The sequence below is a fragment of the Solanum dulcamara genome, chromosome 11 (assembly GCF_947179165.1).
Source record: "Solanum dulcamara chromosome 11, daSolDulc1.2, whole genome shotgun sequence".
In the NCBI taxonomy this organism is placed as follows: Eukaryota; Viridiplantae; Streptophyta; class Magnoliopsida; order Solanales; family Solanaceae; genus Solanum; species Solanum dulcamara.
Window position 1 is genome coordinate 48,972,453 of NC_077247.1, and position 12,004 is coordinate 48,984,456.

The following is a 12,004-nucleotide window of genomic DNA, read 5'->3' on the forward strand; positions in this document are numbered from 1 at the left end:
TTTTATAAGTGGATAATCCTTTCCTAAAGAAAATTTTTGAAAATAACACGTCACTTTTATCCAATAGCTACTAAATTATGTAAAATTTTCAGCCGGCTAATTGAGTTTTTATTAGCTTTATCCGATATATCTTTATTAATTCGCTGAACTGAATAAATTCAAAAAAATGTAGTAGTGAAACAAGAGATAAAAGTGTTTATTTGAACACTGATTTCTCAACTTTTTCCTCAAGTAAATTTGTACATTGAATGCCAATTTAAAGATAATTATGCAGTCATATATACAAATATTAGATAAAATTAATTAGAAATCATTGCATGTAAGTTGTAACAACCATATCATAAAATAATTATTGTACTAAATCAGATAAAAGGAGTATATATTGCCAAATGATCTAATTATTGTTTTTTTTATTTTTATTAAGAGAGGGGGGAAAGAAAATTTCCTTCCGTCCCAATATGAAACAAAATTAAAGATTAAAGAAGTTTTTGGGCTAAATAGATTCAAAGTTTCAAACAAGCGGCGACAAATATACCTGTTGCTACTAATTAAATTAAAGTTTGACACAACATATTCAGATTCAAGATTTAAAGTTAGGGATTCAATATGTAAGGTTCTCATTATAATTTTAAAATTATGAGTTTATATATAATATTTATTGTAATTTTAATAATTATATAGATATAAATTTATTCTCCCATCAAAAATACTAGATTCAAATGATCTCATCCCGGAATTAGCCCGTGCATATTCAAAGTTCACACGCCGATGGTATGGGAAAACAAATAAATTTCAACAATATTACAAGTTGGAATAAGTCAACACCCATATTCGTCCTTAAAAAAAAGAGGCTTTTATTACATTTTAAAGGAAAATGCATGAAATATGGGGTTGGAGTCGTTTTCATTCTAAAGGTACTTAAAAATAATTTAACAGATAAGCAACATTTATTATTTGTGACAGCATATATATATGTGTGTATGTATGTACAAGTTAATAATTAAATCTTGACAGATATTTTTGTACATTAAACGTTGCATTCAATGACACGATATTATATAGTATACATTATGGTATGAACTAAATATTTGTATGTTGGACTGTTGGTTTACATTATGGCCTCACTTCCTGCTACTTGATGAATATATCATTGACTTCACTATTTTATTTGTTTACCATAACCAGCTACGTGGGTGGGGTGGGGGTGGGGGATGGGTTTTCATCATGTTAGGGCTTCATTAACTTAGCCCTCTCCCTACGTACCCTTATCTTATTATCCAGAGAGGACTCTATGATTACAGATCGAATAATAAATTAACTGATTGACATTGTTAAGGATGCGAAGAGATGGATAAGATTTAGGAGATTCTAAATTAAAAGTTTTGTATTTGAATCTTGTGAATAAAGCGAAGCCTCTGATAAATTACTTTTCAAGTTAATAGGTTATATATATATGTCCAGAATCCAAATTAATCGGATTAATGAATACTTTAAAAACAAATGGTTATATCTAAAAGATAGATAAATTAATGTTGAGGCTATTTGGCTTGCTAATTTTTGACCTCAACATATGTAAATATACTCGAGCATATCAGTTAGGGGCAGAGTAAACATTAAGGCAGATAATTCATTGTCAGTAATTGTTTATTAGTGTCTAATTAAGAACAAGTTGTGTGTTTCATGTGTCTATAGTGGCCATTATAATTCTAGGCAGTGGTACGCAGAATTTTTAATCAACCTTTTAAAATAAGAAATAATATAAATAATGTAACATCATATATAATATATAAATATATATATACACACACAATTCACGTATAGTACTATACCTTTTATAAAAAATAAATTAAAAAATATTATAACTTTTTCTTGATGAGTTTTTTTAAAAATATATTCAAAATAACCTCATTAAAATAATAGTAGTAATTTTTTTTTTAATACAAAGCACCAAATGATCACTAAACAACTGGTTTGAACTCAAAACCTAAGTTATGGAATTCCAACAGCAAACCAATTGAACTACACACAACTTTGTTTAAGAAGTGTCACCTTAATGGTAGATTTGTTTCTATCTGCTTTTCCCTTTTCAATAAATATATACATATTTAGTAAATTTTTTCAATGAAGCAGTATCACGTGATATCCATTCTTTTTAAATCCACCCCTGGACAATCTGGAAGAACGTATATTTTCAATTGTTTTAATTTACTCTACTTCTATCTTACTGAATGAGAAGATATAAAAAAGTTTACTAACATTCCGAATATTATTTATTCATCTTCATTTTTTAATAAAATATAAATTGACAATTTCTCATCTTTATTTTTATAAGATGTGATTAGAGAACTCTAGTTTTTTTTATCGGATTAAAGAACTCTAATTGAAACACAAGGATTTGGAGCACCAAAAAATCCTAGGAAACAGCTAGAGGAGAATCCACCAAAAAAATTACTAACATATAGAAGATGACAGCAAATTAAAGTGATCAATGGACCCATCACATGGATTTTATTACAAAAAAAGTCATATTTGTAATGATTTGTAGTGAAGCAAATGCAAGTGGTCTATTAATACTTAGACTATGTTCATCATAACTCTATCTTCAACCCCCCCCAAAAAAATGTGTGGCAACCCATAAAGCAGGAATTTTGTAAAACGACTTTGTCATTAGGACGAATCTAAAAAGTATTTTTTATAACTAATTTATTCATTTAACTCTTTTCAATATAATTAATGGAGTATTATTTTATCTTAATTTTATAATTTGATAAATATTTTAGAGTTTTAATAATATGAATAGCTAATATGGGACAAAAAAAGTATTCTTTTGACAGACAAATGAATGTTGAATTAATAACGGTTTAAAAGGATACTACTAGTATCTATCCCATACCCTCTGCTCAATGCTGAAAAAATTGAAAAACGGAGAGATAATTGTCAAAAACATATTTAAACTATCACTTCTCAGTCGGAGAAACACATCTCAGTGGTGTGTGTAATACATTCTCTCGTTCTCTCTATTTTTTGAATTTTTTTGCCACATGGCTAAAATATTCTATATTGATAAAAATTATATAAATTATTAATATTAGTTAAAAGTTAAAACAAAACTATTTCTATCCCCAAAAAATGTTTTATTTTTATTTTAAAAATGAAATTATTATTTTAAAAAAGTTTAAAATATTTTTCTCACTCATGTGTATGTATCTAACACCAAACAAAAAAAAATGAATAGTTTAAATGTGTTTTTGATTAAAATATTGATACACATCGACTTATAGTTTTAAATTTGTCTCTCTTTTTTATTTTGTTTAATAAACTTGTCTCTGAGTTCGGACTGCCCTTTTTTTTAAAACTTGTCTTTGAGTTAAATTAATGTCCTAATTTTTAAATTCTTTGCCAATAATATGGAAGAAAAATACAAAACGATTATTTTGATAATCAATGTCACAACTAGATCATCTTATTAAGTAAAGTGAGAAATTAATGAATAATAAAAGAATGTAAATTAAGATGACGTGAGACTTACCACCTGCTTCCTTTATGTAAAGTCAAGCCACCAGGTTTGAAATTTAGATCATTAAACCTTAATTTCATTAGTAAAACTCGACAGTACTATTAATCAGCTCTCTTATTTCCACTTGTTTGGGACCCAAACTTTTCTTTTTCCACTTGTTTGGCCCCCACTTGGATCTATTTCTTTGTGCAAATCAAAGGAAAATAAAAGAGACTGGTCGAAGAAAAGGAGAAAAAAAAAGTGTCCGTTTCCACTTGTTTGGGATCCAAACTATTCGAGATAGATGTTGGTAATTTTTTAAAATTTTATTTTTTATTAATTAAATTTTAAGATTCAGTTTTAAGAATGAATAAAATGAGTATTGAGAGTTAGTATTAAGTTTGAAAAGGATAAAAAAAAAATATGACTAATTTATATATATTTTTTTTAAAAAATATGTGTCATATTCTAATAATTTAATTATTTTAAAATTAAGAGAATAATTATAATGAACACACGGGGGCTCAAAGCGGTTCATTCGAGTTCTTTCAATAGTGAAATAAAAGTCTCTTCAATGGATAACAAAAATAAGACAAACTTTGAGATAATTAATGGATTCCCATACATCATATATTCTACAAAATAAACTTTGAGTAAAGGATGGGAATTTGAAGTAAACGGTAGTATTTGAAAAAGAAAGTCAACCAAACCAGCAAAGAAGGTGGAAATAATTGGCATTAATATCCCGAAAAGGAAAGATAAAGATAAAATTAGATGAGTAATGGCTGATGTGTAATTTTGCCAATTGAGTGGGAACTTCCTCGTTTGACTGCCGTTCATAATTCATTGGACACCATTTCCCACATCAACTTGAATTAATTCACAAGCCTTAATCACATGGCACTATTATTACCTCCAAAGGGTTGGGTGTAAATTGTAATGGGTAGAACACTATACTACAAAAAAACAGTAAAAAAGTTAATTGCAAATCAGTGAAAAATTTGTGTTATAAAATATAATTTTTTTATTTATTTTTTATCCCTAATTTTTTGATTTAAAACATTATATATTTTTTCTTCACCGATTCAATCAGCATATTTATAAAAATAGTCATTTAACAATTTTCAAAAAGAAAGTAGTGATATTTTAGTAGTGAAATGTCTTCACACTCAATGAAGGTTTCGATTTGAGCCTTATTAATGTGATGATTTTTGATAGGAAGTATTTTCTCTTTTAATGAGCTTTACTATGCTAATTCAAATTTGCCTAGCTCCTACAATGGATACTTAATTATAAGTTGTGCTGTTAGAATCTAATTAAAAAATTAATAAGGAATAATTAAATTGAAAATTAAGGAAATTTAATTTATCCACTTCATTTTTGTTAACTATCCGCCCCCCCCCCCCCCAAAAAAAAAAAAAAAAAAAAAACAACTAAACTTTGTAAATGTCATGATTCAGAATTAAAATTTAACACATTCTAAATTATTTAAAAATATAGGTTTAAAATCTTTTTATTATATTATTTTAAAGAAGCAACGCTCATTGTACGTTCGCTAAAATATGATGAATACAATTATAAAGTTTTAATAATGTGAGATAAGATTCTACGCATAATTTTGACAGCTAAATAAAAAATCATTAATGACAAAAAAAAAAGTTTGTGACAGCTAAGGTACGTCCCGGGTTTACGACATTGTAATAGTCTCCTTCACTTTCTATATAAACTCTTCCCATCCTACGTCCATTCCTCTATATTTCTTCTCTTCATTTCTCAAATCTCTCAATTCATTTTCAAGCTTATTTTAAAACAATTATTCTTTTTCCACAAAACTTTGTTTTGTGATCAGCTGGGAAAAATGGCTGGTGGTGGAGGTATTGGTCCCGGCAACGGGAAAGAATATCCCGGCGAATTAACTCTTTATGTTACTGTTACTTGCATTGTCGCTGCCATGGGTGGCCTCATTTTCGGTTATGATATTGGAATTTCCGGTACGCAACTTGTACACCTAGAAGAAAAATTAAATATTTACTAACTTATATGCATCGACGATATAAATAAAGGATTAGAAAGATTACATTTGTTTTGTTAATTTCTGATGATGATTTTCTTATGTATGGATCAGGGGGTGTGACATCAATGGACTCATTCTTGAGTAGATTTTTCCCATCTGTGTTTAGAAAGCAAAAGGCAGACGATTCAACGAATCAGTACTGCAAATTCGACAGCCAGACACTGACGATGTTTACATCGTCGTTGTATTTGGCTGCCCTCTTGTCTTCTCTGGTGGCATCTACTGTCACTAGAAAATTGGGTAGGAGACTTTCCATGCTCTCTGGAGGTGTCCTGTTTTGTGCTGGAGCTTTGATCAATGGATTTGCTCAGAATGTTGCTATGCTCATTATTGGTCGTATTTTACTTGGTTTTGGTATTGGATTTGCCAATCAGGTACGTGCAACCAAAATTTGTTCCTAATTTTTATTTGGTTATTTCAAATTTAAGTTTTGTTAAAGTATTTATTGCAAAAGCCATGGCATGTGATCATATTCCTAATTATTTGTTTGTTGGTCTGTGCCAAGTAGGTCTTGAAGTTCAAATTTGGTGTTTGTTTTGTTAAAAGTAGTAACATGTGAGTGTGTTTATGCAATCGAACAACATTATCTGTGTGTCTTTCTCTTCTTTTTATTTTATTTTCATTTAGTTCAAGGTTGTCCTGTTCTATGGTTCCTCTGTTCTTTGGATTATGCCATGGAATTATGTTTATTTGTTTATGCATTTATTTCTTGGTTTTTAAAACTGTAAAATATAGTAATGGCAAGTTGTCGGTCAACACTTCTCCGACAGTTCGGATCTGAATGGCAGCAAGTACTTACTTAATGCATAGATTAGACAACATACGATTTTTCTCTCACCATAAAATACTTCACTGTTCCATCTATCTTTACGAGTCAGGAGTTATGTATGCATATTCTCTATCATGTTCAAATCCTATTTATTGTTGTTGTCCATTAATAATAGTGAAAATATTTTTTCCGGAATCAAACTCTGTAAATCCATGAGATGAATAATATCTGCATATATTTTATCCTCTCCCTCCAACTCTCATTTGTGAAATTTCACTAAATATTATATCGTTGTCCATCGATGAATAGTGCATATTCACCTTCTTTTTCAGGTTATTCATATAACTTATAAATCAGTAGGTTTAATTACCTTTTAAGTGACTTAGAAAAAGTTTAACACTGTCGAGGTCTAAGAAGTTAATTACTTGTTTTTTCTAATCCGTTTTAGTTTTGTTTTTACTATTTCTTTTTGTTTTAAAAGAAAAGTGTGTTTTGAATTCAACATCATTTTGATTTGGACTTTCGAGTCCCCTTCCAAGTAAGAGGAACCTACCTTTTACAATTGCACGTTAACCCTACTTGAAAAGACTTTTTGCTAAATAAACCCCACTATGCACTGTTTCTGCACTGTAAACAGTGCATATTTCACTACCATATCTTTAAAAATCATTCATCAGTCCTTTAATTTGAAAAATAAATCTATTTTGGGATTCTTCAACAAGTTATGATTATCATGATGTCATATAACCAATATTTTAATCCAATGATAGTTGTTGAGATTAAAAAATTAAACTTACTTTTTCTCCATTAAAGCGACGTGCTTGTGATTTCTTTTCCACGCCGTTGCTCATGAATACGACTATTTAGTAATAAATAAATTGGTTTATAATTGACTAGAAAGTAACAAATCATAAAATTTACATATTTATCATCAAATGATGTTCTCTTTACTTTGTTTAATTAAGTATTATTTACCTTTTGTCTTTATCGACTAGGACAAGAACAAGTGGCCCCATGAACGAAAAATTTTGCGACTAGACTCATAATTTATGAAAGTAAGACTAAATTTGCGTATAATCAAAATACTATTTGAATTTTGAGGTTTTATATATGTCAGGCAACAACATATTGAAATAAAGAAAAAGGTATTCATTTTTAATCATACTAAAAGGGACGATAGTAAGACACTTAAATTGAAATCGGGTTTAAATATTTGTTGTTTTCTTCTTTTAATTTCATCTAGCCCTGATTTTGTTGTTATTGGACGATTAATTTTTTTTGTTTTTTTCATTGAATTGCAGTCTGTTCCTCTATACTTATCTGAAATGGCTCCATACAAGTACAGAGGAGCACTCAACATTGGTTTTCAACTGTCTATCACAATTGGTATACTTGTAGCCAATGTGTTGAACTATTTCTTTGCCAAGATTCATTGGGGATGGAGATTGAGCTTAGGAGGTGCCATGGTACCTGCATTGATCATCACAGTAGGCTCATTGTTCCTCCCTGAGACCCCAAATTCCATGATCGAACGTGGCAACCACGACGAAGCCAAAGCTAGACTGAAGAGAATCAGGGGAATTGAAGATGTAGATGAAGAGTTCAATGATTTAGTTGTGGCTAGTGAGGCTTCTAGGAAAATTGAACACCCTTGGAGGAATTTGTTGCAAAAGAAATATAGGCCACATCTCACAATGGCAATTATGATCCCATTTTTCCAACAACTTACTGGAATCAATGTGATTATGTTCTATGCACCAGTGTTGTTTAAGACTATTGGTTTTGGTGCTGATGCTTCACTTATGTCTGCTGTGATTACTGGTGGAGTCAATGTCCTTGCCACTGTGGTTTCTATTTACTATGTTGATAAATTGGGAAGGAGATTCTTGTTTCTTGAAGGTGGAGTTCAAATGCTCTTTTGCCAAGTAAGTTCATTTCATTCTTGGAATTTCGTCGGTTGTCTCTTTAGCTGTCTAAAAGTCCCTTTTGAACAAACTGAAAATCTTACGAAGAAAACGTCATACCACGGTTTAAGATATTGTAAATTGTTGCAAACATTAGACTAGTCAGTAAGCATTAGATCCGAGTCTCTAAAGTAGTCCGGAGAGTTATCTTTGGGCAACTTCTAACAATAAGGGACAAAATCTAAATGATTGCCTAAAAAGTGAATATTTGCAAATTGGTCATTTTCATCTATAGTGGTGAATCCAGAATTAGAGTCGGTGGATTGTGCTCTTTAGAGTTTGCATGTCTAACTTGAACTTGTTTTTTTTTTTTTAATTACATGAACAGATAGCAGTTGCAATTCTTATAGCAATAAAGTTTGGAGTTAATGGAACTCCAGGGGAATTGCCAAAGTGGTATGCCATAGTGGTTGTTATATTCATCTGTGTTTATGTAGCTGGATTTGCTTGGTCATGGGGGCCTCTTGGGTGGCTAGTCCCTAGTGAAATTTTCCCACTCGAAATTCGATCAGCTGCACAAAGTATCAACGTCTCAGTGAACATGATCTTCACATTTGCAGTGGCACAAATTTTCTTGACAATGTTGTGTCACTTGAAGTTTGGATTGTTCCTCTTTTTCGCCTTCTTTGTGGTGATTATGACAGTGTTCATTTACTTCTTCTTGCCTGAGACCAAAAATATTCCGATCGAAGAGATGGCGATTGTGTGGAAAGAACATTGGTTCTGGTCTAAATTCATGAGTGAAGTGGATTATCCTGGAACTAGGAATGGAACTGGTGTTGAAATGGCTAAAGGGGGTGCTGGCTACAAAATTGTATGACTTAAAAGAGAATTAGTTTGGGTTTTAATTTTTATTTGATGTTGTATAATGTTGTAGTGGGATGATGATAATTGTTAATTAGATTTGATGGAAACTGTTTCTCTTGTTCTCTTTTGCATAGAAAAATACATACTTTGTTGTATTTCAACCTCAGCAATTTAATAGAAAATTTGTCAGAGCAATTGTGTTATGAGCAGCCTTTTGTTTGTTTTGTTGAATGTTTTGTTTGTCTACAAATGCAAGTAGTTCTAGTCTTTTGTATAAGACTTCCATAATACAAAAATATGTTCATGTTTAAGCGGGCACTTGATAGTGGATACTAAAATCTTGTTTTAAATAGTAACTTCATTTGTGAAAGTGTTTGATTTTTGTGAAATTTAAAAATGAAAGGAAGACTTTTAAAAAATTGTAATTTAAAATAAGTCATATATATTTGTGCGATTATAAAATATGTTATTAAGAGTAAAGTAGGAAGTAAATTTGCCAATTTCTAAGATAAACTTTTACCCTTCTTAATTAACTTTTAAAGGCCGTTTGGATTGGCTTATAAGCTGCCTAAAAGTTGTTTTCAATTTTTTTTGAGTGTTTGACTGGCCAACTTAAAGTCATTTTGTGCTTAAAATTAGCCCCAATAAATAATTGAGTTTATTAAGATAAACTTATTTTAAGCAGCTTATAAGTTGGAAACTGCTTATAAGTCAAAAAAAAAAATTAGCCTGCATTTATTTATTTATTTAACTTATAAGCAGTTTCAACTTATAAAATACTTTAAAATAAATCAATTCAAACAGACTATTATTTGGGGAGTGCAAGGGAAGTAGAGGTACTTTGTAGGAGCCTAGTAGGGATTTTGTATGGCATGTGGTCTGGGCCAGCCAATGCCCAGTTTTGGTCTTTATTGTTACTTTCCAAATAAACAAATGATATCTGTCTTTTTTTTTAAGATTAAAAGCGTATTTGGATTGACTTTTCGCTTATGCATTATAAACTAAAAGTCATAAGTTAGCTTATTTTTGTTGTTTCGACTTAAAAAATTAGTTCTTATAAGCATTTTTTTTAACTTTATTCAAACATTTCAAAATTGTTTGAAAGTTATTTTGACTTAAAAGCACAAAAAATAAGTCGATTCAAACGGACACTAAAATAAATATTACAAATTGGGATGGGAGGAGTATTTACCTAGGAAAGAGATCCCTTACACTGTTAGAATACATACGGTTTGATTAAACTTTTAAAATCTATTTTTTAATTTTTTTTGTTAGAAGTAATTTTGAAATACTTTTAGCATACAGTCGGTTTGGCCAATTTTTTTTTATTTTTTTTAAACATTTTTGTCAATATTAGAGAATAATTTTCTGCAATACATGTTATTTTCAATACAATAAAATCAAGCAATCAATGATAAATACACGTAATACCAAATTAACTTATCTTCAAATCAAACAAATATTATTATTTTTTTCCTAAAAGTTGGGACAAACATCTCAACCCTCTAAAATAAGCATATATATATTTTTCAAAATAAATTAAAACAAACACTTTTGGCTTTAGGGAAACTTGTCTAACATGCTATAAATGATACTCAAGAAAAAAAAAGGAATATTTTTTTGTGTTTGTTTTGTGTCTGTTTTGTGTCTTTGTCCTAAACTTTGAGATGTGAAGGCTAATTTTAGGAATGGGACATTACCAAACGCGTTTAACTACAATTGTTGGGATGAAAACAAAGTGTCGCATAAAATTAAGTAAAAGCTAAGTGACACTAGTTGGAAAATTCTGGCATTTCATTTATTTCCTTAAACATGAAACTTTTGATAACTCTTTGGTAATTATTTCTTATCAGCGGTATTAACACTATTTTCAAAGTTTCTCATTCTTTGGTTTCTGTTATTACCTTTGATTCATGTGTTTGATTATCATATTATTTCGTTGTTATTTTTTTTTTTTAAGGCTAGATATTGTTGTTCACATACGTTAGCATGTCTCCTTCATTTTTCATATTTTCTTTTTCGAACTGTTTTACTTGAGTGGAGGGTCTATCAAAGAAAATATCTCTACCTCAACAAGATAGATGTAAGGTATATATGTGTATATTTTACCTTCTTCAAATTTCACTTGTAAAATTATACTGAGAATATTGTTATTGTGTTGTGCATAATGCGCTAATTAACATATCCTTTTTTATAAAATCTTTATTTGACCCCAAAAGCTAAGTTGGATCCAAATAATAATTCTTTGTTTCTGTATTAATTTCTGAATGTACAAAATATTTCTTCAACTTAAAACTTTAAGAGGTGGTCATGGAAACAAGCAAAGTCTTAGCTTTATTAGAAAGAGTGTGACCACAATGAAGAGGAACCTTTTTTATTTATTTATTTAAGGTACGTATATTCAATTATTCATTATGACTTTCAAAATAAATATCGTTCTTTTCAAACATTAAAGTTGGATGTATCATTTGATTTGATTCGTATTTTGTACAAAAAAAAAAACATGTGAATTTGGTCCCATTTCTTCTTAAAGTTGTGGACTCACGAAGCTTCTAATAAAGTCATTTTGGCCACCAATTTTTCAAACTTTTGCCTTAATTTTGTACCGCAATACTCGTTGGGATAGACTTACAATAGGAATTCTTACCCGTAATATGCGTCTACTATAATATGCGTCTAATTTTTCTATTTCTCCTCTTTCAGGTTAATTAATTAAGAATCCTAATCAGTAAACTGCTGTTTAATTAGTTGCAAGGATATGTTTACAATAAAATTGGGTGTATTTTAGTCTGAAATTATAAAAAAACATATTATTAGCAAGAAGTTTAGCTTGTGTGAGTAAAGTAATTGACTAATTGTCATTCAATTATTATTAGTAAGAATAAATTTGTGGG

General features: G+C 29.7%; 1 protein-coding gene across 1 annotated transcript; it reads left to right on the forward strand.

The window, feature by feature from the left end:
* The first annotated feature begins 5,242 nt into the window (after positions 1–5,242).
* LOC129873495 (sugar carrier protein C) lies at positions 5,243–9,313 on the forward strand. The gene is made up of 4 exons (XM_055948603.1): positions 5,243–5,487; positions 5,622–5,944; positions 7,641–8,264; positions 8,632–9,313. Exons 1-4 carry the CDS (start codon positions 5,355–5,357, stop codon positions 9,121–9,123), a joined length of 1,572 nt encoding a protein of 523 aa, XP_055804578.1. The 5' UTR covers positions 5,243–5,354; the 3' UTR covers positions 9,124–9,313.
* Positions 9,314–12,004: the final 2,691 nt, after the last annotated feature.

What these genes read in the sequence shown, in the direction of transcription:
- LOC129873495 (XM_055948603.1), top strand. Translation starts at nt 5,355, where the DNA reads ATGGCTGGTGGTGGAGGTATTGGTCCCGGCAACGGGAAAGAATATCCC. An exon ending in TTATGATATTGGAATTTCCG is followed by an intron (nt 5,488 to 5,621) that starts GTACGCAACTTG and finishes TGTATGGATCAG; the next exon opens with GGGGTGTGACATCAATGGAC. An exon ending in GTATTGGATTTGCCAATCAG is followed by an intron (nt 5,945 to 7,640) that starts GTACGTGCAACC and finishes ATTGAATTGCAG; the next exon opens with TCTGTTCCTCTATACTTATC.